The following is a 27,776-nucleotide window of genomic DNA, read 5'->3' as shown; positions in this document are numbered from 1 at the left end:
AGGGTTGGGACTGTTGACTAGTGCCCACATTGTCTAAAAACGTGACAAAAACTGGATTGTAGTACATAAATTGATATTAAAGGCCTGATATTTTGTGCTGAAGCAGTACATTTTATCATGATGATCAACGGATTTGGAATTCATTTATCTATTATTTCAGATAATTGGCACGAGAAGGCTCATGACCCTCCTTTATACTGATCTGCCCTCAGGAGCTTTAATAGCTGCCATGTGCTTTGCACAACAGGGAAGAGCTCACGTGTTGGAACTCAGTACACATATATAATTCATCTTGATTAAAGGCATTGACAACAAACTGTGCATGGCATTAGGATTAAGCGTCTGATAAAGTCCTGAAATGCAGTTAAATATAAGTTTTTAAATTAAAAATATATTAGTATTTTTTCATTTCTATTGGAATAAATGTAGTTAGAATGTCTAATTTTAAATAAGAACAGGTCAAACCCACTTCATATTATTGCTACAGCTTTTTTGTATTATTTTTATTATATAAAAAATGATTTAACCCCAAAAACGGCGCTTTCATAATTTCATAACAGCGACGTAGACGGATGTATTGAGTTTGTTACGCTTAGATAACTTGTCTTCGCTACTATTGGCTGTTCGCGGATAGTTGGCAACTCTTGCAACCAATCGTAGACTATCACTTGTTGAATATTCATTCTTGGAGAGGCTCTGAAGACGTTTATTGGTCAGACCCGGTCTCCATGGATATAATGATTTTTAGGCGGGTCTGGTTAAGTAAGCCTAAACCTTGTGACACTCTGAAAGTTTCATATCTGACCTTGCCTCTCAACCTTGCCTGTGTTTTATTTTATTCGTCAGCTGTGTGGTTTAGTAATTTCTGAGATGTCTGCAGATATCCCGGAGATATTCAAGGCCCTGCTCGAGCACCCTTTCTCAGTCCCCTCCTTTATTGACGGTAAGATTAATAGTGGACTATAATGAGCTGTTTATAATATATTGTTATAGCTATATTAATGTATAGTGGTACTAACTTTTGCTGACTAGTCCATTCTGATTGCACTGCAGTCCAAGGACATTAAAACAATTTTTAAGAATATAAAATTTGAGTTTTTATTTAAAATGTATTAGATTTGCAACATTTGTACATTTTGAAAGGTTTTTGAAGAAGCTGCGCTAAAAAAAGTAAATGGGACAGCTTTTAAAGGCTTGTAAAAACTTTTTAGCTAGATAATATCAGAAGAATCTGGAATGGTTCATACTACCTAAAGAGTTAGTGTACTTAGTAGTGCATGAAACTAATGTATTTATATCCATGTGTAAAACACTGCATGTTAGCTACCTAAAATGAATTGCTGCGTGCGTAAATACTCTCATTATTAGCTAATATTGCACATTCACTAATGTTACTTATGAACTATTTGTGTGCATTAGTAATTATTTCGCGCCCTATATATCTAGTGCAGTAAATAGGGGGTAATTGATCTCTGGGAAAAGTGAGATGCGTGTATTTAAGTGTTATTTCAGTTAAGACTAAAGGTGGGTAACACAGGTCCAGAAAGTAAAAATCCATCCCAGCTGCAGCAGAGCAGCGCAGGCAGTTGGTACAAAAGCCCGGGGTGGATTTGTACTTTTTTGGACCTGGGTTACCCACCTCTAGTTCAGACACCGTTTATTCATAGATATTGCTAAGGTATGTGGGATATTCTCTTGGCGGGTACTCATACCGCTGTCTATTGAAACAAGCCCACAAAGACACGACTTGTCTTGAGATTGAAGTATGAGAAATGAGCAGGCATGCATTGGCTTGTCATGATGCGTGAATTATGTTTATGCTCTTTATTTCTGAATCAATAAGCCAGTGTCACTGTGCTGCAGCATGCTATGTTTGTCTAACGATAGCTGCTTGTGCACCAGAAGTATTCTAGTCACCACTGCATCATTAATTATTAATTAATTAATTAACTAGTTAACTAATTATCAAAAACCGCTGCACTACAGCCACATCCCATTATCGTATTTTATTATAAGAATACAAATAGAATAACAATGCTAGTTAAATAAATTAAAGTGTTACGTATGGACCCCCCCCCCCTTTATTTTATTTCCGCCCCGTCGCCTCTGCGCATGCGCTGGCACACCACAGCACGTGCTCGACACACGTGCGCGCAGATGTTTTTGTTGACTATTGTCAACATAATATAAATTTTTAAAGCAGCCAGAAATTAAAACGCGTTATTTCAGCTTGCCTAAAATATTTGTTTGGTTTATTTAGTTATTTATTGTTTTAATAAAAGTACAAGCAGACTTAGCTACAAATAGTATAAATTAACTTATTGGCCTGCAGATCTTAAATTGTATGGAAAAACAATTTAATCGAAAATATTTTGATGGAACGAGTGTCCTATTCTTTTAACCCAAAATATAAATTCTACTATGAAATGTGGGACAATGCAGTAGAATGTTTAAATCTGAATGACTTGCAGCTATGTAATATTTTTTATACTTCTGTTTTTATTGCTTTATTTATTTTATATAATCTTTTAGTGCTTATAACATTGGTGCTCATTATCTTTGGTGTACTACCAACAAATGTTTTTGCTTCTTCTTTGAGGTTGATTAATGTGCTATTTTCCTTTATTTGTAATTACTTTGAAACCAATAAAACATTAAAAAGAAAATATATTTAAATATTTACATTATAACATTTGTAACTTGCTAGTGAATTGATCAATAGTGGATGATTTTGCCAATGTAGAGCAGTGGGTCAGTTCTTATCCGCCTTCGACACGTTTTTTCCAGTGTTTTCGACGAGAACTGCATATGTAACACTCTTAACCGGCCAATGGCATTTGTCTGCAGTGAGCTAACACCCACTTTAGGGGTGTGTGTCCGCTTACTTGTCTCTGGAATGGTGAATAAATTATATTGAAAAGGTGTGAGTGGCCTATCAGCGTCTGTATACAGAGTGTGTGTGGAGATCAGGGCTGCTGGCCTCATTCAGCATGGAGAATCGGGTTAAATGAGGGAACCGCTTCAGTAGGGCGCGGCGAAAGCTTCCGCAGTTCTTTTAGTTTACAAGAAGTAGCTAGGCACTAAAAGTAAATTATATACTTATCATACGGGTTATCACAGGAAAAGCAGATAAAATGTCAGTGGAACCGGTATCCGTTAGTACGGACGAAGGTCCTGACACCACAGCTGCATTTCCAGTAGTGTTAAAGAAAATTCTGGAGACTCCTCCACCCATCCTCTTCTCTGGTGAAGACGGTAAGTGTTTATGAGGTTTAAGCGGGGTTGTTTTAGGGTGGGTGTGACCGAATGAACCATAAACATGTAATCTAAACAGGGCTTTGGTACACAGACAAATTCAAACTGTAGTTTATATAAATTTAAACGGTTACTAGACAAAAAGCTGACATTAGATTCCCATTGTAATTTTCCGATCCACCTTAAATAATGCAGCTAGCGGTGCTGTAGTCCCCGCACAGACTGTCGAATGTAGCCAAACTGCTGCACCATTTAAGGTGGAACAGAAAATTCCAATTTTAGCTTCACAAGGAATAGGATGTACTTAAAAGTTTAGCGTGTTTCTGCTAGGGGTGTAAGAGTACACAATTTCATGTTTAATAAAATTGGTTTGGCTCAGAAAAAATATACAGCTCTGGAAATGTTGATGAGTTTCTTTAATTTTAACAAATTGTATTCCCCTGCAATTGATCAAGAGGAATATGCCATCAATCCAAGCTGAACTGCTTATTTTTTTGCAACAGGAGTGGCATAAAGTTATCCAAAAGCAGCGTGTAAGACTGGTGGAGGAGAACTTGCCAAGATGCATGAAAACTGTGATTAAAAACCAGGGTTATTCTACCAAGTATTGATTTCTGAAGTCTTAAACCTTTATGAATATAAAATTGTTTTCTTTGCATTATTTGAGGTCTGAAAGTATCTGCATCTTTGTTATTTCAGCCATTTCTCAATTTCTGCAAATAAATGCTCTAAATGTCAATATTTATATTTGGAATTTGGGAAAAATATTGTTCGAAGTTTATAGAATAAAACAACAATGGTAATTTTATTTAAACATATACCTGTAAATAGCTAAATCAGTGAAACAGATTCAGAAACTGAAGTGGTCTCTTAATATTTCCCTGAGCTATATATATAAATAAAATATTGTTAGAGATCAACCAGTTTATTAGTGGTAGTTTTAACTGTACATACTTTAAAATATATATTAAATCTTTTCAATACAGTAACTAAAGTTTTTACACTTGGTTTTATGCTGTAATACTCTTACTTTGACTTTGTGAGTGTTTGATATGTTTGTGTTACTTTGTAAGTTTGGTAAAAAAAAAAAAAAAAGTATGTTATACAAAAGCGCAAATCTTTTTGACAAATGTTTAGACTTGGATGGAGCTCTGTCATGGAAACCCGCTCAATGAAGCTCTCTACATTCTACTGTTCTTGAGCTAATCTAAAGGACACATGAAGTTAGTAGGTCTGTAGTGATTGTCTATGATCTGCAAAAAGTTAGGCACCTCTGTGCATTATGCACCTCAGCTGACCCCGCTCAGTCGTTTTACGATGTAAGTTCTAATATCACTGACAGTTGACTGTGGAATATTTAGTAGTGAGGAAATTTCACTACTGCACAGGTGGCGGGATCCTATCACAGTACCACGCTGAAATTCATTGAGCTCCTGAGTAACCTATTCTTTTACTAATGTTTGTAGGAGGACTCTGCATGTCTAGGTGTCTGGTCTTTTGCACCTGTGGCTATCAAAATGATTAGAAACTGAGTTCAATGATTTGGATGAGTGAGCGAATATTTTAGCCAATATAGTGTATTTTACATCTTTCAGTGTCATCTTGTGTCTTTGTGTCAAATCATCTTCAAATGATTTGACACAAAAAATATGACAATATTTGGACATTGTGTCCATGTGTTTTGATATTTCAGAAAATGAAAAAGATAAGCTGTTGGGAGATGATCCAGACAGCGGAGGAGGGGTCAGTGGACTTGGGCCTTCAGCCGCCTTGACCCCTGCAATCTGGGATAAGACTATTCCCTACGATGGTGAGACCTTCCACTTGGAGTACATGGATCTGGAGGAGTTTCTGATAGAGAATGGTATTCCTGCTTCATCTGAAGAAGCCCAGGTAAAAGAGCTGACCAAGGAAAGCTCCCAGCAGACACCTGAGAAGCCAGTTGATGTCATTTCGAAGACAGAGCCAGCCCCAGTCTCTCTGTTGCCAGTCGTAGAACTGGACCAGTGTCAGGAAGAGGTTATCACAACCACTGCATCAAGCACAGACTCAGTAGAGACCAAAACAGGTCAGTATGGTAAAATTTCAGTACAATAATGTTGAACTAACATGCAGCATATGAGAAAATAACTTCTGCTTACAGACAATGACCGGTTGACGCCGGAGCCTGTTGACCCGGAAGACATTGAGGTGGAAGTGAACTTCGAGCCAGATCCTACAGACCTCGTCCTGTCCAGCGTACCTGGAGGAGAACTGTTCGATCCCCGCAAACATCGCTTTACTGAAGAGGAGCTCAAGCCACAGCCCATGATCAAAAAAGCAAAGAAAGTCTTTGTGCCAGAAGAGCATAAGGTATACTTTATTCATTAGCTTACAGTCAAACCTTAAGGGCTTTTTTGTGAACCCAGTTTATCTCACATTATATAAACATATAATTTTTTGTTTTGTAATTACTAAGTATTTACTGTAAAATACAAGTACAAATGACAGAAAAAAGTGTTCTATTTTTAAAAGAATAATAATTATGTAATAACTGTTAATATCAATTTTAATATACACTGAAGCAGCACATTTTAAATGTTAAATAGGATTGCCACTTATAAACCAATCTGGCTGTGTGAATGGAACTGTATCATGATTGGTGTTATAAACCATTCCAGGATGAGAAATACTGGCAGAGAAGGAAGAAGAACAATATTGCAGCTAAACGTTCACGAGATGCCCGGCGCCTGAAGGAGAATCAGATCACGGTCCGTGCTGCCTTCCTGGAGCGGGAGAACACAGCGCTGAGGCAGGAGGTGTCTGAGCTGCGCAAGGACTTTGGGCGCTGCAAGACTACTTTGTCACGCTATGAAGCCAAATATGGACCACTGTAAGAGACAGCTAACACTATACAACACTGTCAGCCAGTGTAGGCCAGTTCCTGCCTAAACTGACTGTAGTCACATCACTTGTAGCCTGCAAGGATAGAACTGTTAACAGTTTCCAGTTTACAGAATTAACATTTCAAATCTACAAATATGTATGAATCCACCATATTTCAATAATTTACTGCATTGTCAGAGCAAGAGTTTGGAACATTTAAATGTTTAGAAATTAAGGCAATTTCACTGTGTGATGGTAACTGATAACATCTTTCTCTTTCTCTTTCAAGTGCTCCAGCTGAAGACCAGTAGAATGTTTTACTAACTTTAAGAGATGTTATACATTAAAGGAGCATTCATTCTAAATCCATCACCCAATACATGAGGGCGAAACGTCAGTTTAGGAGAATGTAACTGACCCCTAGCCATTTTGTAGCTGAAAGTAAATCTGATGCAGAAGTTCAAGTTGGGGCAAATTGGAGGTCTTGTAACATGAGCTGTGTCTATTACTGCTCTATTAACTATTCCTTGTCTTGTTTTACACGTTCCCATGTCTTCAATGCATTGTTCAGATGCACTAACATCAATTTTGTGGCACACATTAGGTAACATATGCTTAACTAGCTAGATTCCAGATTCAATCAGTACCACAAAGTAGAAGTTTGATTCTGACTAACTGCAGCGTTACTTATACAACTGACAGAAAGCTAAAATACAAACCGTTTTCTTATGCTAGCTGCTGTGACCATCAAGCTAGGCTAATGCTAGCTTAATTAGCAGGCACAAAAAGCCCACACCACAGTTCAATCCAAACTATAGGGTTCCAGACAAGAGTTAGTGGATAAAGACTCGAAAGAGAGTAAAGTGAATTATTTTTGGAACAGCTACGTGTTATGTGGTGTGTGCGTAGCTCTAAGCCTGTCAGCTATCACTTAGCCCTATTCAGGCACTGGTTTTCTGGTATTTCCTAGCAGCTTAGCTCATAGCTTAATGAATCTGATGCAGAACAGCCATATAAAAAACATTGTTTTTCTACAAGGGGAAATAAAATCCTTTTGTTCTTTTTTTTTTTGTAAACGTTAAACACATATACACTGTTCACACCATGCTTGTATTGTCTCTGGTGTTACCCGCAATTGTCCCCAAGGTTAAAAAATTACCACGAACCTTTAGTCAGAAATGTAATACAAAAAATTGGATTTTGAATTGAACACTCTTTCTAATGTGAAAAAGAATGATATTAGAGTGTACTGTGCGGAGAGGAAGATGGTGAAGAGGAAGAACAGACAGGATGCTGGTGAGGAGTGAATTTGTGGTTTACCAGTGATCAGTATCTTGTTTAAAGTTGTTTTAATATCATGGTTTGCACTAGGTAAAGGCTTTTTTAGTGCAAATAGTAGGGGTGTCACGATCTCGATATTTTATCGAAATCGAATCGAAATGAGGTCACGATCTCGAGTATCGAAGTCAAAAAGAGGATCGACGATCCCTCCCGCGCGCGCTACGCAAATAGCGCAGCGCGCTACGCAAATGGCGCGGCACCAACACAGCGCATCCTATTCATTTAAATAGAGATAGCCACTGCATGAGCGCAGTCGGCGGGAGTGTGATCACTGTTTTTATCTGTCCAACGGGGGAGGGGGGGCGGGGGTTGGGCGCGCAGGTTTTGTATCTGTATCTAACGGAGGGGTGGGTGCGCGCAGGTGAGAGCGTGTGAACTCGCTGAAATGCGTGTGTCAGTGTGACTTGAGAACACTGACTATAGATCACAGTGAGGTGGATTAAAAATCTTAAACTTATAATTGACTACACCTGTTGCTTTCCATTGAATTAAAAAAACATCTTTCTCTCAGATAAAGTAAACACAAGCGTGTTTCTGACTAAAATAAAAGCTTTTCAGGAGAGATATAAGTTATGTGTAAATATTTATAAGACAATACCCACATCACTTATCTAACCAGCCTGTACTGATTTCTGCCCCCCAATAATGCTTTCAATAACCTCTTGTAACCCCTGGGAGCCAGGGGTTACACTCTAATAGCCTTTAATAGTCTTCAGTAGCCTTTAAAAGACTTACCTGGCGGCCGTGGTGTGTCCACTAAACTCCGTAGTTATAAACATCCTGAGGTTAGCAGCGCGCTAACTGACCTGTTTCTAATGTAATCCGAGCAGTGCCTCCGTGTCGGCTGTTCTAACCTGCTGCTGTTAGCTGCTTGGGCTGAAAGATGAACTGTAGTGAGCTGTATTATCCGGTTAGTGGGGTTAAAACCTTTATTTGTTTACAGAAACAGTAAAAACGGACTGGCTGAGCTCTGTAGCCCGTGGCTGGGCTGTACTGAAGTAGTGACTGAGTGAAGAGAGCGGGGCTTGTGCTGCTGCTGCTAGTGGTTGGATGAAGAACTGCAGCTTCATGTAATGAGCAGTTTCACCAGCCATCCACACACAGCTCTGATAAACTGCTTGTTTTAATAGTGCACACTGTTGCTACCAAAAAAAGTCACTAGATGGCATTACCATATATATCTTAATAAATAATAATAATAATATTTATAATATTTATAATAATAATAATAATAAATATATTATTTAAATTTTATGAGGCATAAAATAATAACAAGAAAAAAAAACAAGAAAATCGAGAATCGAATCGAATCGTGACCCTCAAATCGAAAATGAAATCGAATCGAGGATTTAGAGAATCGTGACACCCCTAGCAAATAGATAAATGGAGTGAAGTGACCTTTTGCCCTTTCTTGTTCTTATTCTGGGGATACAAGAACATTTGGGACGATTATTACAGAAAAATGGCTTTGTAGCTCGTTGTACGTTCTTTGTCTTTTTTTCTACATTGTTTCTCTGGAGTTTACTTGTTTGTGTATAAATGCAGGGTGTAACACAAATTGTAGATATATAACTGGATATCATTAGACAGAGCATGATCAAAAGTAAACGTGTAAACGTTCCTCTTGTGTTTTTTGTGCTGTGAACAGGTTGTAATTGTCTGTGTGTCCATTTAACATGTATCCAAACCCTGTAGTGTCTTAAGAGATTTGTTTTGTGTGTTTTTTTTTTTTTATAACAAGTCAGTAACAACAAAACAGTTATTTTTTTGTAATCTTGCTTCATGTAACTTGTTCCCTCAACCTTGATTAACATCAGGCATTATTTACCCCACCAAATGCAATAGAGGTTAATTCTGCCTCAAAGCCATGTGGTTTGGTCAGAACAGAGCAGAAACTTGATTATTATGTTATTAAATCAAGGGAGGGTGTACAACAAAAAATACTGTAAATAGTTCTTTGTGTGTAAATAAGAGTTTATTCTGTTCCAATTCTGAGCTTGTTTTCTGTAACAATAACACATTTCACACTGTAAACTGAGCCTAACTAATACAGCAACCTCATATGTTTAAGGCTCTTGCTGTGTGCATATCAACCCAACAGTTAACCCAACATATAAATATCTGCTTGTTTACAAAAGGGCAAAAAAAAAAGGTATATTATAAATCATTATCTTGTATTAGTGTGTGTGTGTGTATGTGTATATATATATATATACACATACACACATACATACACCTTAGTCTCCCCCATTAGACATGTCTAAAGATCATCACTGTGTGCTTCCAGGTTTTATATATATATATATATATATATATATATATATATATATATATATATATATATATATATATATATATATATACTACAAACCCATATATCAACAATAATCTCATGATCTCTTCATGTTTTAAATATTGTTTCTGTTCTGTGACAGGCTAAAAGGGATTAAACATTTCTAACCAATGTCTGTTATGTTTTACAGTTCTACAGTAATAACTTTCACTCCTATTTGATGTCGGAGATTAATTTCCAAAAAATTGGAAAATTGTCTTAGATAAGGCGTGGCTTACCTTTTTTTTTCTTTGAGAGAGTTTGGTTGAAAATGATTTGTAAAGCATGTTTGATATTTTCAGTAGCTAGCAGTTAGCATTTATGTACATATTTGACTGTTTTACAAGTATTTGGTTTTGGATATTTTAGAAAGCAGGATTTCTCTGTTAACCAGATAACTTAAGCCTAAACATGAGGTCTGTACTGATTCATATATAAAAACAAACCTTAATATAATATTGAAATAAATTTAACATTACATATCACCAAAATTAGAATTACAAAAAGAAGAAAAAATGTATCCGGTTTCAGCTATTTATGAAACATTTATTAACTTAAGACTTAATTTTCTACTTTTTGTATTATCTGAATATGTTGGTTGGCCTGTTTGCCTGTAGTATCCCCCTCATGCTTTTATACATAGGTTTGTTTTAATGTAAAACTGTTGATGTAAATCTGTTAAACTGTCCTGATAACCCCCTGTTGTACATATTAATAAAGAAAAAGATGTCGACATTAAAAAAATTCTCTGTCATAATTCAGACTCCCTGTGTGATCATAGTTCACCTTAGCAGAAAAAAACATCAATGACATATTGCAAAACAAGTAGTTTTTTAATACACTGAAAACACAATAAAAAAATTATTCTTTACAGAAGAAAGGGTTTTGAAAACTACATCAGGAAGGCCTTCTTCGAAATCTTCACCTCTTTTTGAAGCCATACTTTTTTCTCTCGTAAAAGAGGTCAGTCTTTGAGCTTCCCAGGTTGACAATCTTCGGGCAGCCGTCTCTCTGAAGAGAAGAAATATATAAATGTGTTAGGAACTACGTTAAAACTATCGCATGCAATGTTTTTTATGATCAGATCACATCTAAATTATGTACTTTGAAAGTCAACTAGTACTAAAATTCTTCATTACTGTGACTGGATTAAATATTACTTTCTGAAGTAAAAAGCACAAACATGCTTTGTCCTCTTAAAAATGTACTAGTCATCTGTTACAACCAATGTATAATTCTTAACTTTGGCCAAAATTGAAAGGGCTGGTTTAAACTTATTTCTGTATGCCTTCAGTGGCTAAAATTCTAACAGCGCCCAGTGTAAAGAAGCTCCTGTACAGCATAGCGTGTGTTCAACGAGCTTTACCATATATTGCAAATTATCTTTTCAAATGTAAAATCTAAATTAACATTATCTACATTTCCTCTCCGATCTTATTTATCTCCCCAATCAAACTTCTTGCGTGCCTTGTTTCAAATTAAAAGCCCTTTGCCAAGTTTTGCTATTGCAATGGCATTCATTTTTTACAAAATATAGCAGCTGTAATAATTTACATAAAAATAAATATATTGCAAAAACAGAAACACAGTAAAACTCAAATAAATGTCTCTTTATCACATTTTCTTCAGGAAAGAGCCATGGGCTTTTCATAAACACACTTAGAATTCATTATATACTTTGCTATGCCTTCTGTAACGTTTTAGTCTTCACTGTTTATCCTCCAACAAGTAACATGCTGGGTGAGTGTGCCAGGAAGAGGGGTGTTTTGAACATGCCAATCAGTTAACAGTATGATCTGTTCAAACTATATCAGATAGACCAAATATACCCAAACTAAGGAAAAAAAAATAATATATATATATATATATATATATATATATATATATATATATATATATATATATATATATATATATATATAATTATTTTTTTTTCCTTAGTTTGGGTATATTTGGTCTATCTGATATAGTTTGAACAGATCATACTGTTAACTGATTGGCATGTTCAAAACACCCCTCTTCCTGGCACACTCACCCAGTATATATATATATATAATAATCACTCACGTCTTTCTCCTGAATGGTGCATTCTTTGCAATAGTACGCGTCTGACACCCCTGGGCCTCCGCAAATCACACAGCGCCCTTGGTAGGACCCGTAATTACACTCATCACAAATGCGCACAAGTGTGCAAGGTCTGACATAGGAATCACAGATAACACATTTCCCATCACCTGAAGAGGAAAAGAAAGAACATAGTCATGGTTGTTAAATATAACTTTGACATAAGCATGATATGAAAGAATACACAGTTTCTCAGTACTTTTGTTAAAGCTTCATTGCCGAAGGTCAAACGTAAATCTTATGCACAAACTTGACCAACACAAGCTACACCTTGTGAAACAAAAACTAATAACCATGATAGTTCCCCTACACTACTAATCCTCTACTGTCTAGACATGCTTATTACTAAAAACAATTCAATGTCAGTGGTTGGTGTAGGATAGTGGGCAATACTTCTACCCTTCAGAGGGCAAACATTTGCTTCCCTGCTCAAATAAGACCACCACAGTACACAAAGTTTACATTTCCTTTTCTCAGTAATATTATTAAACTTTAAGTGGTCATGGAAAATACTAGCATCTCCCAACAACTGTTAATGTAAACATCAGTATAACTGATATTGGTGGACACTTCGTGGCATTATGAGAAATCAAAACGGAACACACGTTTCAAGTAAGACCTTTACTATCAGTGTGAAACCTTAAATGCTCACAAAGAGTGAAGTATTATCTGCACTGGTGTACTGGCTACACAGACACAGAAGATGAAATACAAAATATAACGATCTCCACAAACTGACTGCATGAAGCTACATGATTCTCTTTTGCCAAAATATATAATACACATAAAATGTTCAAAGTAATAGATACTCCAAAAACTTACATTTTTCACACAGCCTCCCGATAGCTATAAAGATAAAAACACAAATAAGGAGTTAGTAATTTACAAGACAATAGTACACACGAACTGATAAATGTAAAATAAACAAAGACTACTTAAATAGACAACTACCTGATTTTGTAAAATAGGTTACCAGCCGAAATAAATTAACCAGCTAGCAAATATTCACACGATAGTAGAGGGGAGATTTAATTTAGTTTAGAGACCATCACAGACAATCACAATTATTGTTGTAAGCTCAGAGTTAAAGTTTTTTGTTTTCAAAAAATGCCATAGAAAGGCGTCAACAGCTTATCCGCAGTGCTGTTCTGTAAAAGTAGGTCAATATTTATAATAAACAAAAGTATAAAATGTACTTTATTACGTGAAATAAACTATATTTCCCTCTTTAAACACAGTGGAGCTCGTTCGCCTGTTCTGGATCTACAGCAGCGAGCCTGGCTACGCTAGCGTAACGTTGGCAGATGGCAGCTAGTTAATACATCTATTCGCCTGTTAGGACTAAAATAATGATTACGGAATTCCAAAACTCGTTAAAACAAAATCAGTACTTTCTAATTTTTTTGTCTTTCTTACCGACACCGGCCTGTTTCCTACAGAAGATTAGATCTGGATGATGTTTAGCCATCGCGGGTTAGCACACAGTGTGGACTACAGCGGCGGAACCCATTCACTTTTACCATCGCGGCTCTGCTCACAGCGCCACCCGCAGGCCCGGCGGGTCCACTGACGCGTTATAAAACCAGTTGAATACCGAATTTAGAGGTTAGTTAATCCTTGTATTGCCGTATTGTAGATATAAACCATTCTTCAAATGTGTGTAAATATCGAGGTGTTTAAAAACAGTCGCCATTTTTTGTATAGTTAATAAATAACATTAGCGCCAGTCTAGGACTAACCTTGTTTAGTGGTCAGTTTGGGGTAACTTATACCTCTGCATTCGTGTGGAGCCAGTTTTATCGGAAAAACGAATTTCCCTTCGAAGCGGGATCCTCCTCATTCACACTGACATTTTTGATGCAGGACAAAATGAACGAGTTGTGGCATAAACGCTTTTCAGCGTCATTAAGCATGTTAACAATGGCGGTGAGTAACCCAGGTCCAGAATGTAAAAATCCAGCCCAGGAGTTTGTACCAACTACCTGAGTGGCTCTGCTGCAGCGGAGTTAGTACAAAAACCTGGGCTGGAGTTTTACTTACTCGACCCGGAATGCCCACCTCAAGTAAACAAAATATCAAACATTTTTTTTTTTTTTTGTCCGATATTCTAATAGCAACACACTTTTTAAACATCTACAATCACTATATATATTTGATTAAGCTTAAAAAATATATAAAAAAATCTATTTTTGTTTCATACACAAACCATATGAAACGCGGCCAAGTCGTGGAACGACTTCTATTTCTGAGAAGCGCACGTGACTGCAGCACAATTCACAAACACCGATGAGGAGGACAGCAAGACACCGGAGCAGGTGTGCGGAGTATAGGTATAAAACTGAGATTTCATAAAAAAATACATGTCACTTCAATAAATTATTAAATTATTTTAATAGGTTGTTACGTATAAACGAAGGAAAGTCCTTTAAAATGCACTTCTCTGGCTTTATTGGGGGTATATAGTTTATAGGGTAAAAACTTGTTTCTTCTATTGTTGTGGTACATTTTCTTTAGTGAAATACATTTCGTATTTATCCATTGCTATAATCTAGATAAAAAAAAAATATTAGCCACTAAAACTGTTGTCCATCCCCAAAATGTTCATAAATTATGTGACTTCGTAATTAAAAGAATAAAAGATAAAAGAATCCCATTTGGAATTTCTGTTGTAACTTAATTCTAAAACATGTGTGTATTTTTCATGAAGCTTTTTATTTATGCCCATAATGGGTTAACGTCCAAGTACCTCCCTATTCTGAACTCCACCAGGGAAACCTGTAGTGTAATTACAAGTAACACTTTTAAGTTTATTTCCCTGGTAATGGCTTTCTTTTATGTGGCTGCAAAATGTTTGAGTGAACATGAACTTCAACTTTTTATAAACAAATGTCTAATGTTTTATTAAAATGTGTAAAGTTGATTCTCGTATTAATGTCTGTGATATTATTATCAGTTTTATGAATGATTTATAATAGTATGGGTTTAATTTATGTGACATATTATATTTTGATTTTATTCATGTGACGAATTGGGATGCAAGATTATTTGAATTACCAAAATTCCCACATTGCTGCATATTTAAGTTAAAATACACATTTAGGGTTTCACTCAGTCCTCAATACTGTTACCCCATCTGAAACATCTGGAACATTCTACAAGTCACATGTACAACAGGAAGTGACATCAGTTGTTTTTTCTGAAGACCATGGGAAGACCAAAATTAATTTCCCTCATTTATTTTTTTGTATATTTAATCTTATTGTAACTATGTCTGAGGAGGTCAATTTCACTCATTCCTGTTACCTACATTATTTTTTAGATCTTTTTTCTTTATTTTTAAAATGAAAAAAAAAGGAAAATTACTAGAATCTGTTCAGTGTCCCAAAAGGGATTCCCCCCCCCCCCCACACATATATATATATATATATATATATATATATATATATATATATATATATATATATATATATATATTATACACATTTAGACAAAATAAAGAGACCACCTAAGTTTCTGAATCAGTTTCTCTGATTATGAAATGAACATTGTTGTTTTATTCTATAAACTACAACAGTTCTCCCAAATTCCAAGTAAATATCTTGTCATTTAGAGCATTTATTTGCAGAAAATGAGAAATAGCTGATATGACAAAAAAGATGCGATGAGTTTCTAGACCTCAAATAATACAAAGAAAACAAGTTCATAAAGTTTTAAGACTTCAGAAATCAATATTTGGTGGAATAACCCTTGTTTTTAATCACAGTTTTTATGCATCTTGGCATGTTCTCCTCCACCAGCCTTTGAATAATTTTATGGCACTCCTGGTCTAAATATTCAAGCAGTTCAGCTTGGTTTGATGGTTTGTGAGCATCCATCTTCCTCTTGATTATATTCCAGAGGTTTTCAAATTGGTCAAATCAAAGAAACTCATAATTTTTAAGTGGTATCTTATGTAAATTAATATATATTAATATATATCAATTTAGAATTGTTATAATTTATACATTTATTGGAATTAAAGTAAAAGTCACACTACAGATCTGGTGAAATTTAGGTTTTAGGTTTATCCTAAAGGATAACTCTTATTTGTTATTTACGGTACCGGAGTTTCTCTAGAGACCGGTATTTGTGTGTAAAATAATAGATTGTAATCTGAAACTCTCTCTCTCTCTCTCCCTCTCTCTCTACACAGGCGGAGGGAGGCTTTAAAACCCCGACGTCATAACCAGGCGTCACATCTTTGTCAGTGAACAAAATGGCATCGTACTGCTTGACTGTGGCCCGGCTTCAGGTATGTGTAAAAACAGCGGTTTAGCCCGGTCCTGCCGGCGGGTCTGTGTGTAGAGCTGGGCTGGAGGACGGAGCGGGAGCTCGGGGTGTGTGGGGGCTGTTTAAGGGGCTGTTTTGTGCGAGTTTGGTGAGGAGTTATGGTCAGTCAGCTCTCAGGTCACCCGCTCCAAGGATGTAGCAGTGTGTGTGTGTGTGAGAGAGAGAGAGAGTTAGTGTACCTGTGAGTGTGTGTGTGTCCTACACGCAGGTCAGCGCAGTACAGAGGAGGATTATACATACACAGTTATAAAATCACTGCTTTACAATGGCCCTGATAGCCGTGTTTAAGTGCTGCTGTGTCTGAGGGAGAAGGTCAGATGGTTTATTACAAGGTGAACACAAGGTTACAGAGAGACCGCTGGAGCTGGAGCACACAGAGCTACAGGATCACTGAAGCTACAACAGAAGAGGGGAAAAATATAAAATATACAAAGATACAGGGTGACAGTTAGCTAAATATACAGATAAATGACAGAAATAAAGTGTAAAAAATTAGAAATGAATTTGTCTTTAGTGCTCAACTAAAATTACATTTGATGATGTATTTCACAGACCCTTCAAAGCTGTGTAATGGTACTTGCAGCACTCTGTCCTTTACTTTAACTCATGAAGTTTCTAGATGACACATACTTTACATCCTGTCTTCATTCATCCCACCTTATTTACATAATATAGGAGTGCTGGAGACAAAACTAGCTTCTTTTAAAAGTGTACTTTTTGCTTTTACAGTTCTGTTACAACCATTTAACCATTCAAATGCTTAAATTAAATGTTTTCTGTTGCATATAACAAGTTCTGAAATGATTTCTGAACTTAAATTTTTAAATACAAGTCATGAAAGTATTGTTATTTGTTACATCAACATTTTAACCTTAAAATATTAAGTCATATGTCTAGAATATAAAGCAAACATGAAAGAGCTGCTCACTAAATGTGTATATTAATATTAATGACCAGCCCTATTTGATGCTGTCACATGCTGTTTTTTGTAAGGTGACGTTTTTAAAACCTTTAATAGGTAATGAAATGGTAAATAAAAATGTTTTGTTCAAAGCTTTTTGGGATCATTTCTATTGCTCTATTTTATTGGCTTTGTGAATTATGTATTTTTATTATAAGTACAGCTTTATTTTGACATTAGTTGTCAAGAATGGCCACAGTGGAGGTCTTTACCTACAAACCTCTTATTTACTTTACTTGCTATTTGCCATGTCATTTAGTGACAGTGCTTGGATAATGTATTGACACTTGTGTCAATACTTGTGGAAATGTGTCTAAAAATAATTTAATCGTTATTAAAACAGTTTTTACAGCCTTTCTTGGCGCTGTCGCGAAACTTGCATTTTTTTTAAATGGCAACTTTACCAGAAGTAGGGGTTGTAGTTTTTCTTGGTTGTATTTTGGTTGTTTGTCTTTCAAAATAGTGCTGCAATAGCTCCATAATGAACAGTTTTTTTTAGTTGAATAATTATGTGCTTGTCTTAAATTATTGTAAACAGAGGTTCTCTGTTTTGACAGGTCATCCTGGGGCATGGCGCCCGGCGCCTGCACGTGTCCGCGGCCTTCAGTGCCAAAGCGAAGGTGGCCATGAGCCGCTTTGAGTCCAACTCCTTCGTCAACTACGAAAAAATGCAGTCGAATGTAAACATTGTGCGCAAAAGGTCAGACTGCCACACAAGCTTTTTCACTCGCTCTTGTTTGTTTTTCCTCCCTTATCAGCATTGGCCTGTTTTATCACAACTTTCACTATTGATTTTCCTGCTTGTTGGAAGCCTCCCTGTTTTCCTTTTTTTTAATATAAAATTTAAATTGTATTTTTAAAAAGTGTTTGCTACTTTAACCCTGTGACTCTGCATCCTATAGGCTGAACAGACCCCTCACTCTGTCAGAGAAGATTGTTTATGGCCATCTGGATGACCCTGCAGGTCAGGAAATAGCTAGAGGGCGTACATACCTGCGCCTGCGGCCAGACAGAGTGGCCATGCAGGACGCAACAGCGCAGATGGCCATGTTGCAGTTTATCAGCAGTGGACTGCCCAAAGTAGCTGTGCCCTCCACCATCCACTGCGACCATCTTATCGAGGCTCAAGTGGGAGGAGCCCAGGACCTGCAAAGAGCAAAGGTGAGTAGAAATTCACCACTGGTCTACATCAACATAAACATCAACATCAGTGATTTACTAAAATGTATGGTTATGTTGTGGAGAATCACAGACAGAGCTTTAGTTATTGAAGGTTGAATGTTACTGACATTTCCAACAGTCCCAGTTTAGTGAACTGAATTTAGTTTTTATTATCATTGTTTTTTTTAGGTTTGTTAGTTTTATTGTATCGTCCAGATTGATGCTTATTGGATGCTTTAACTGTTAATGGTAAAACTTGATTGTTGATAGTGATGATTATGATTAGTATAGTGTTTTATGTATAATTGGTTGTGTAATAATAATAATTAAAGAAAGTGTTGTAGCAGTTGTTTTATTAGTGGTGGTAGTAGCTGTAGAACAGGGATGGGCAACTTCCATGATGGAGAGGGCCACATTTTTTTCAGCATGACCATTGGAGGGCCACATGACCTCGCACTTCAAATAATTGAATATGAAAAACGCTACAAATGATTTTCAATAAGAACAAATTTTATATGAATTTATATCTGTATGTTTACAGCACCAACATTTATCAACAACTATTTTCTTCTGCATATTAATGCATTTTAATACGGCAAAAGACAAACCGTTTGCTAAAAAAAAGTGCAAAAAGGAAGTCCTTCATATCAAAGAACAAAAAGTTTGCTTAAAAAACTGATTGCAAATACAGTAGTTCCTCTGTGTAAAATAAGTTCATTATAACAAGTCCTTCATAAGCAACAAGGACAAAACATTTGCTTATAAAAGTGCAAAAGGCATTCAATAATAGCAGAAAACTAGACCACAGAGGCCCAACATTTATTGAAGCTAATGAGAGAGCTGTGGTTTGGCCTGCTGGCTCACAATGGACTGGATGTCAATGTCAATTTTCGTGTTTTTTTTTTTTTTTTTTTTTTTTTTTTTTATTATTTTTTTATAATTATGAAATTATTTTTGATCTATTCGCGGGCCGCACTGAGTGATGACGAGGGCCGTGTGCGGCCCCCGGGCCGCCAGTTGCCCATCCCTGCTGTAGAATATTAGTTTTTCTATTTATTATTTTAGCCTAAATGAATTAAATACACTAATGTTATGGTCAGTTATGTTAAATGGACTGAACGCACCAAAATAATAAAATGTCATTAAATGATTTACTGTAATTTGAGTAGATGGTAACGAGTTCAGAGATTTATCAGTGTGATAAGTCACTGAATATGGTTTATTTATTTCTGCCGCTCGCCTTCTTATTCAGGATGTGAATCAGGAGGTTTATAATTTCCTTGCCAGTGCTGGAGCTAAATACGGTGTTGGTTTCTGGAAACCTGGTTCTGGGATCATCCATCAGGTACAGTTTAAGACCACTATGTAGTACTAATAACAGGTTGAGACTAAAGTCCCCCCCAAACCCTTAAAATAGCGAAGTATTCAAGATTCTTACTGTTAAAGAATCTGAAATCTTACACCCTTCTCTCAGATTATCCTGGAAAACTATGCGTACCCTGGAGTAATGCTGATCGGTACAGACTCTCACACTCCTAATGGTGGTGGATTAGGCAGCATCTGCATTGGAGTCGGTGGAGCTGATGCAGTTGATGTTATGGCAGGAATTCCCTGGGAGCTTAAGTGTCCCAAGGTGAGCTTACAGATGCACACAGTCCAACACTACGTTAATTACGCTTTTTAATTGACCATGATGATTATTATGATTATGATGATTATTATGATGATGTTTGTGTTTGTGCAGGTCATTGGGGTGAAGTTGACAGGCACTCTGTCAGGTTGGACTTCACCAAAAGATGTGATCCTGAAAGTGGCTGGAATCCTGACTGTAAAAGGTGGAACTGGTGCCATTGTGGAGTACCATGGTCCTGGCGTGGACTCCATTTCTTGCACTGGTGAGAGCTTCCACAACAATCACGAAACATTTAATCCAAACATGCTGTTTGATATGTTTTATTACATGTTTTGATTGCATTTTCTTTTTTCACAGGAATGGCTACTATCTGTAATATGGGGGCTGAGATTGGAGCCACTACCTCAGTTTTCCCTTATAATCACAGAATGAGAACCTACTTAAACAAAACAGGCCGTGAAGGTTAGTATTTTAACTTTAGTAAACTCTTATGAGGCTTAAATTGCCCTTGAATTCCAAACGTGTACCTATTGCTTGCTTCTTTCAATTAATATTAATTTTTGTTTGCTCAGATATTGCTGCTTTGGCTGATGAGTACCAGGACCTCCTGGTCCCTGACCCTGGCTGTGAATATGACCAGCTGATTGAGCTCAACCTAAGTGAGGTAAGGACGTTAGTGCTGCAGTTTTAACAAAAAATAACTTTTCCTTTTATTCTGATCAAGCAGGATTATATTTCATTACACTTTTTGGTCTCAATCTTCAAACAAGTGATTATATTTATGAAGTGAGCTCCGGCTCTTTGGGAGTAACTGTCTTTTTGAGTAACTGTAGATTTATGGCCATTATGTTATGACCACTTAATCAACTATGATCTTTAATTTGTATTATTCTAACAAAATAGGGCTTCTTTCACTTGTTTGTTCAGGATTGTTTGTTGCTGAATTCTTAACGGTACTTTGGGCACATTTAGACTAACTGATCTCTTGCAGCTGAAACCACACATAAACGGTCCCTTTACTCCTGACCTGGCTCACCCAGTCTCAGATATTGGAGCTGTTGCAGAGAAAAATGGCTGGCCCCTGGATGTTAAAGTTGGTAAGTACTGCAAGATCAGCATGTGTGGGTATAGCTATTAAAAAAAATCTATATATTTATTTATGAACTTTTAAGCACACAATTGTATTGTGCAAATGACTGTACATTGTCTTTGTAAAGTTATATTACTGTTTTATTAAAAATTCATTTCTGAGAACCCCCCCAGCAATTTCAGAGATGATATTTTAATTTATGCCAATTGATTATTAATGTGAAAACCTGCCAATTGCATAATATTTAGCATAACATTCTTTATTTATGTACAATATATGGTCTCTGAATCTTGTAACTGACTTATTTATAAAGTTACAATTTAATTTTGAGCATAAAACTCATGATGTGTTATGAGTGAGCTTGTCTTTTATTTTTATTTTTTTTTATCTAGGTCTGATTGGAAGTTGCACCAACTCAAGTTACGAAGACATGGGTAGAGCTGCCTCTCTGGCCAAGCAGGCTCTGGACAAAGGACTCGCCTGCAAGTCCATATTCACAGTCTCTCCAGGCTCTGAACAGATTCGTGCCACCATTGAAAGGGACGGCTATGTGAGTTTGTTGTATTTGTACCTATGTTATACCATTGCTCATCATAGTTCAATACCTGCTTGATATACCAAAGAGGTTAGCAGACTTTTTTTTTTTTTACTAGTAATCTCGTTTTTTCTGGTTACAGGCAAAGATTTTGAGAGATGTTGGAGGTGTCGTCATGGCTAATGCCTGTGGACCATGCATTGGTCAATGGGATAGGTAATTTCAGAGGAGACTTACACCCCCTTTTTTTCTTTTTTTTCACTTTGCAATCCATAGATTGAAAATATGCTGTGAAATTATTTTAAATGTGTTGCTTTTCTTATTTTACAAGAACCAACTTTATTAAACTATCCCCACCTATTTCACCTACTATAGTTTATCCCCGCCCACTCATAAGGCAGTTGTACAGAGGGGTTGAGGAATAAGTTGCTTTTGAATGTATTGGAGTTAATTTATCTGATGTCTGTAGTAAATTCCCAGTAACAGAATCAATCTTCTCAATTCTAACAAACAGATTTGTTGGTCTTACAAATACATTATGTTTAAAAACAGTCACACAATATTTATATTTTTCAGACGAGATGTTAAGAAAGGGGAGAAGAACACAATTGTGACCTCCTTTAACAGAAACTTCACAGCAAGAAATGATGCCAACCCTGCCACCCACGCATTTGTCACTTCTCCAGAGGTACTACATTGATATGTTGAACAATTATTTATATTCTTGGTTAACCTTTTTCCACTTTAATGACAAATATGTTCTGTCTCAGTAAGAAACACACTATTCAAGGATTCAAGGAGATTTTATTGTCATTCGCATCACATGTGGTACATGAGGTGGAACGAAATTGTGATCTCACGATCCAGTTTTACACCCAAAGAGCTGTTATTAATAGATATATACTGCAATACTCTCTATATACAATACTCACTATACTCTCTGCAAGTATGATGGCAGAAACAAGTAAGCAGTATTTAACACTGCGACTGTGAGATGGCAACAAAACTCTTAAAGTGACTAAAACTGAAATATTTTAGTTGATGTAAGTTTTATATTGCATTTAGATGTGTATATAAAAAAGCCACTGTTTGGGTTTTACGTGGTGTTTCCCTTATATTATTCTGTGAGGTGCATGAACAGATTCAGTAATGGATATAAATATTTATTTTATTCTCATGGTTCATTGTTGTAGATTCTACTTTTATGTATATTAATCTCTTCTCTTGTTTTCTTGTATTTTGCTGTTTAGATTGTCACAGCTCTTGCTATTGCTGGCACCCTTAAATTCAACCCTGAGACAGACTTCCTCACAGCTCCTAATGGAGAAAAATTCAAACTGGAGCCCCCAACAGGAGATGAGTTGCCCGCCCGAGACTTTGACCCAGGCCAGGACACGTATCAGCACCCCCCATCTGACGGCTCTGGCCTGCGTGTGGATGTTAACCCACAGAGCAACCGACTGCAGCTTCTGGAGCCCTTCGACAAATGGCAAGGTGGAGACCTGGATAACCTACAAGTTCTCATAAAGGTAATGTGGAAAATCTGATTCCTGTTTAAGTTTATCGTTCAAATTGTTTCTTAATTCTTCTCTAGGCCAACTCTACACTCTTTCTTTCCTCAGGTGAAGGGTAAGTGCACCACAGACCATATCAGTGCTGCTGGACCTTGGCTGAAATTCCGTGGTCATCTGGACAACATCTCCAACAATCTGCTCATTGGAGCCGTTAACATTGAGAACGAGGCTGTCAATAAAATTCGTAACCAGCTGACTGGAGAGTACGGCGCTGTGCCTGATGTAGCCCGTCATTACAAGGTAGTACTTTGAGCAGTATCCCCCCCCTTTGTACGGGTCAATTTTTGTGTGTTACCGTAAAGACACATTACATTACATTTTACCCCCATAATATATATTTTTGTAAATGTAAATAAATTCAAGCACAAATATAAACAAGTGTGATAAATGTGTGTATAGTCTTGAAAGTGTCAGTAGTTAATGATGTTCATCTCGGATCCCCTTTGTAGAGTAAAGGCATTTCATGGGTTGTGGTTGGAGATGAGAACTACGGTGAGGGCTCTAGCAGAGAACATGCTGCTCTGGAACCCAGGCATTTAGGTGGCAGGGCCATCATTGTGAAGAGCTTTGCCAGAATCCATGGTGAGTGTTTTGCTACTACTTAATCTTTCTCCTCTCTGTTAGTACAGTGAATGTAAGTTTTATTTGATGCATATCGCCAACATAAATTGCCCTGTACTAAAAAAAAAAAAAGGGTACAAAGGACCAGCGTTTATATATTAACATTTTAACGTTTAAATATATTAACATTTTATTACATTATCTTCTATTTTTATGTCACTATTTTACTTACAATAAGTGCACTGTCAAAGTGAACTATAAGCGTCTGGCTAACTTTTGACTTTTCTGCACAGAAACAAACTTGAAAAAGCAAGGACTGCTTCCTCTCACATTTGCCAACCCTGCCGATTATGACAAAATCCGCCCAGATGACAAAATCTCAATTACAGGCCTCAAGACTTTTACTCCTGGAAAGGTGAGTCAGATATGCATTGATCTTATTTCAGATTTTGTTTAATTTTCTGAATTGACGCTGTACACCATTTTTTTTATTGTTAATTAACACTTTGTCTTGATTCTAATATAAAATCACAGCTCTAAATAATGTTAATTTTTTTGTTGTATGTCACATCTGTACAATTTACAGTTACTGCATCCCAACGTGATTCACACGTTTTAACTGAGGCAAGCTAAAACCTCAGCAAGTTTAATTTAAAGTGTGCAGGTCTGCATAGTCTCCAAGGTGAAGTGGGTGATGTGGGAAGATGTAAATGACATGATATTTGCGTAGATGCCTTTTGATCAGTACTTCATACAAATGTGTTAGAAACAGACCAAGACCCACATGAGTTTGAAAGGAAGGATTAACACGCCCCAGTAAACTGAACACCAGAGTTTGTTTTAATTGAACCAAAGCAGACAAGTATAAACTCACCTTTTAGCATCCAGTGTGTATTTTCTGTCTTAATGTATATGCTTTGCTTTAATTGTCAGCCTTTGTTAAAAGAACTTTTTGACTTACTTACCCATTAACTTGTCTGTCTGTGCTTCTAGCCTCTGCAGGCCATCATCAAGCACATTGATGGCAGCAAGGAGACCATCGAGTTGAATCACACTTTCAACGAGACTCAGATCGAGTGGTTTCAGGCTGGCTCTGCCCTGAACAGGATGAAGCAACTGCAGCATTAAAGAGAGACTGATTGTGAAGGAGGAGCTCCGCATGCACATTGGAGTGGGAGGGATCAGATAACAAGCTGAGGGATCATATTTTTAAAATTGATGATCCTCTCTGGTTGACTTTACTGTATGTTCCCAGTAACAGATAAAAACTATAAGGTTTTAAGACAGATTAAGCATAGTCTAGCACTAAAAAGTAATTGACAAATTTAAAAGACTGCCTTGAATTAAGCTTAATCTATTTCTGGGAAACCAGCTCTGAGTGTTACCTAAAGATATATACAAATACATAAACAGGCACAAGGGCACATGCAGAGGGTAAATGTGGGTGAAGGGCATGGCATTGTACTCACATGGATTGACATGGTTGTTTTCAAGTGAATTGAGTGTCTTTTTGTATTTTACACATTTGAAAAAAAAATTTATTTTGAAACTCCAAGACATCAAAACTCTGTATCAAGGATGATCACTTTGTTCCACTGAGGAACACTGCCATTCTCTTTGGTCCCTCATTGCCCTAATATGTAATCAGATGTTCTCCCAAGGGCAGATGCTTATCAGTACCCTCCCTTTTTTACGCTAGTCACATAAATCAGTATTGCAATGAAAACTGCTTGTGAATAGTGTTCTGTAATCAGCCGTGCTCATTGGCGTTTCACACACTCTCGTTTGCCAGTCCACACCTTCTCGACTGTCAAGGTTGGGCAAGTGATCTGCTGTAACCACATGATTAATGTTTATGACTCCGAGTACATAGTTGTATTAACATGGAGAGGGGTTTGGCTGGCTCTGCTGTCTCACCAGTTCAGCAGCACAGAGCAAGTTCATGCAACACAACGCTTCATATGACAAATCTCTTCAATATTTTAAAAATGCTTATTTATTAATAGAATCAATGAAAAAGCAAATTCTGTATCTATCAAAATATTTAATGTTCATAACTGTTGATTAAAGCTCCAAAGGTAGACATCTTGACCTGGCATCATTTTTCATTCTGTAACTTTTGTGAAGCTGTGTGTTTGCTTATTTGTGGAAGTATAGGACATGCCGTTCCCATCACTATACTGGTAAATGCTAACCTTGTGACTGACACTATTTTACTTCAATCTAAGTCTGCTCTATTAAATGGATCAAGTTGTACTGTTCATTAGTGATTTTTTTTTTCTGCTGCTAGAATGCAGTGTACCTTCCCTGCTATGTTTTTCTTTCCTTTTTGGCAGTTGGAGTTATAGGGTTGCTGCAAAAAAATTACACACATTCAAGATTATGTTGTCTTCTATTCATCTTGTGATGGTGTTCATTTTCTAAGAGCAAATAGGCTTAGCTCTATATTCTTTGCTTCATGTCCTACTGATTTCTGAACTTGTTTCCCTATTCTCCCCAGAGATTATCTGTCACCCGGGCCCCTATTTTTATTACACTTTTCCGCAGAATTTTACCTACGCTATACGACTGTACTTGGTCCTTGGACTTGATAGCTTTCCACTGAACAGTAACTGGTAATGGCTAAAGTGACAGCCCTTTCTGATCAATCAGTGCTCTGTATGCTTTACACATTACATTTTGCTCCCTATTTAGCTCACTTGGAACAAAGCAAATAGGTTCAGCTCTTTATTTTCTGTCCTTATCCAACACAATACTTTCATAAATGTTTGCTATAGTAATGGGGTGTCACAGACCAAATACCTGATTTCCTATGTAATGAACAGATGGCAGGCCTTCTTTTTGTTGTTGAGAAGAGAAGAATCACCGCATTGTGTCTGTGTTTAAGCAAGAGCCGCAATAAAGTGTAAGCCCAATGTGGAACAATTAAGTACATCTCTGTTTGCTCTGCACTAACGTAACATTGCAAATCATAAAAAGTCTTGTGCTGGGAACTGCCATTGTCACACATTTTTAAATAATGATAATAAAAAAATCATTTTAATGTGTTAAATTCTAACAAATCATAAACACCTTTTTAAAACACTGTTTATGTAAACACTGTGGAGATATCAGTGATAACTAAATTAAAGATGTATTACACTCTTTCATCAGAAACCAGTGAGCGCTCAAATTAATAACCAAGCTTAAATGGGGTCAAACCCCTCCAATCTAATTATAACTTTGGGCCTTTGATCGGAGTGACCGTGGCCCCAGATACATTGTTCAGTCAAGCACATCTAGCCATACAAAAGAGAGATTTCCTAAATTCTCAGTCAAATGTTGTGAAACAAAGGTTAAATAAGGCTCTAGGGCTCCTCAATTTAAGCCATATGGTGTAAAAAAAAATTGACAAAGAACCTCAGAATATCAAATAAAGAACAGCAGGCCTTTCTTGTCTGAGCGACAATGGGATCCTTGGCTTGAGTTATGAACAGATTGATCTAAATTGGCTGGCATATGCACCCTGTTATGTCTGGTGAACACTGCTTTTTAAAGTACAACCCACATACCCAATATGATTATTATCTTAGGCTGTGCTGTGTTAATTTCAGAATGGGTACCGATAGTTAATGTTGACCCCAGTATAATAAAGGTGTCAAATTTAGGGATGCTACAAAAAATCCAGCTCAAGGCAAGCTGGTCACCCAGAAAAAACATACACTAACAAGACCTGGTTAAGGAGCTAGCCTACCAGCATAAGTTTTTTTCGGGATTAACAGTTAGTCTTGAGATGTTAATTATTCATCAATGATTAGATTATTTTTAAAGTCATGCCACAGCATCTCAAAAGGATTCGGGTTAGGACCTTGACTAGGACACACCAAAATCTTTACTTCGTTTTTGCTTTAGCCATTCAGATATGGACTTGCTGGTGCATTTTGGATCATTTTTCTGCTGCAGAACCCAATTTAGTTTCAGTTTGAGGTCACAAATAGATGGCAGGTGACTTTTTGGTAGAAAGCAGAATGCATGG

The 27,776-nt window shown here is 36.7% G+C and overlaps 3 protein-coding genes across 4 annotated transcripts; 2 read left to right on the top strand and 1 right to left on the bottom strand.

Moving 5' to 3' along the window:
* The first annotated feature begins 772 nt into the window (after positions 1-772).
* Positions 773-7,516, top strand: tefa (TEF transcription factor, PAR bZIP family member a). 2 transcript variants are annotated; one of them, XM_007251272.4, is made up of 5 exons: positions 773-943; positions 4,949-5,323; positions 5,399-5,607; positions 5,916-6,127; positions 6,410-7,516. In XM_007251272.4, the coding sequence occupies exons 1-5, from the start codon at positions 871-873 to the stop codon at positions 6,429-6,431; spliced, it is 891 nt and encodes a 296-aa protein (XP_007251334.3). In that variant the 5' UTR covers positions 773-870; the 3' UTR covers positions 6,432-7,516. The 2 variants fall into 2 exon arrangements, with proteins under 2 accessions (XP_007251334.3, XP_007251332.3); XM_007251270.4 differs by lacking the exon at positions 773-943 and adding an exon at positions 2,960-3,255.
* A 3,091-nt stretch (positions 7,517-10,607) lies between these two features.
* On the bottom strand, positions 10,608-13,483 carry phf5a (PHD finger protein 5A). Its single transcript, XM_007251273.4, has 4 exons — positions 13,334-13,483; positions 12,740-12,763; positions 11,861-12,027; positions 10,608-10,804 (listed from the first exon to the last, which is right to left on the bottom strand). The coding sequence occupies exons 1-4, from the start codon at positions 13,383-13,385 to the stop codon at positions 10,715-10,717; spliced, it is 333 nt and encodes a 110-aa protein (XP_007251335.1). The 5' UTR covers positions 13,386-13,483; the 3' UTR covers positions 10,608-10,714.
* A 2,626-nt stretch (positions 13,484-16,109) lies between these two features.
* On the top strand, positions 16,110-26,022 carry aco2 (aconitase 2, mitochondrial). The gene is made up of 17 exons (XM_007251274.4): positions 16,110-16,208; positions 17,765-17,907; positions 18,110-18,368; positions 19,621-19,713; positions 19,843-20,001; positions 20,113-20,263; positions 20,359-20,463; positions 20,574-20,665; positions 20,993-21,098; positions 21,484-21,641; positions 21,769-21,842; positions 22,203-22,314; positions 22,877-23,155; positions 23,249-23,440; positions 23,650-23,782; positions 24,055-24,176; positions 24,755-26,022. Exons 1-17 carry the CDS (start codon positions 16,173-16,175, stop codon positions 24,887-24,889), a joined length of 2,349 nt encoding a protein of 782 aa, XP_007251336.1. The 5' UTR covers positions 16,110-16,172; the 3' UTR covers positions 24,890-26,022.
* The last annotated feature ends 1,754 nt before the right edge of the window (positions 26,023-27,776 follow it).

Source organism: Astyanax mexicanus, chromosome 15 (assembly GCF_023375975.1).
Source record: "Astyanax mexicanus isolate ESR-SI-001 chromosome 15, AstMex3_surface, whole genome shotgun sequence".
NCBI lineage: Eukaryota > Metazoa > Chordata > Actinopteri > Characiformes > Acestrorhamphidae > Astyanax > Astyanax mexicanus.
The sequence above is the reverse complement of the archived record's forward strand: the minus strand, read 5'-3'. Positions and strand labels throughout refer to the sequence as shown.

What these genes read in the sequence shown, in the direction of transcription:
- tefa (XM_007251270.4), top strand. Translation starts at nt 3,135, where the DNA reads ATGTCAGTGGAACCGGTATCCGTTAGTACGGACGAAGGTCCTGACACC. An exon ending in CCTCTTCTCTGGTGAAGACG is followed by an intron (nt 3,256 to 4,948) that starts GTAAGTGTTTAT and finishes TTGATATTTCAG; the next exon opens with AAAATGAAAAAGATAAGCTG. An exon ending in GAAGCCAAATATGGACCACT is followed by an intron (nt 6,128 to 6,409) that starts GTAAGAGACAGC and finishes TTCTCTTTCAAG; the next exon opens with TGCTCCAGCTGAAGACCAGT.
- phf5a (XM_007251273.4), bottom strand. Translation starts at nt 13,385, where the DNA reads ATGGCTAAACATCATCCAGATCTAATCTTCTGTAGGAAACAGGCCGGT. An exon ending in TAGGAAACAGGCCGGTGTCG is followed by an intron (nt 12,764 to 13,333) that starts GTAAGAAAGACA and finishes TTATCTTTATAG; the next exon opens with CTATCGGGAGGCTGTGTGAA. An exon ending in GCACCATTCAGGAGAAAGAC is followed by an intron (nt 10,805 to 11,860) that starts GTGAGTGATTAT and finishes TCTTCTCTTCAG; the next exon opens with AGAGACGGCTGCCCGAAGAT.
- aco2 (XM_007251274.4), top strand. Translation starts at nt 16,173, where the DNA reads ATGGCATCGTACTGCTTGACTGTGGCCCGGCTTCAG. An exon ending in CCATTGAAAGGGACGGCTAT is followed by an intron (nt 21,642 to 21,768) that starts GTGAGTTTGTTG and finishes TTCTGGTTACAG; the next exon opens with GCAAAGATTTTGAGAGATGT. An exon ending in CATTTGTCACTTCTCCAGAG is followed by an intron (nt 22,315 to 22,876) that starts GTACTACATTGA and finishes TTTGCTGTTTAG; the next exon opens with ATTGTCACAGCTCTTGCTAT.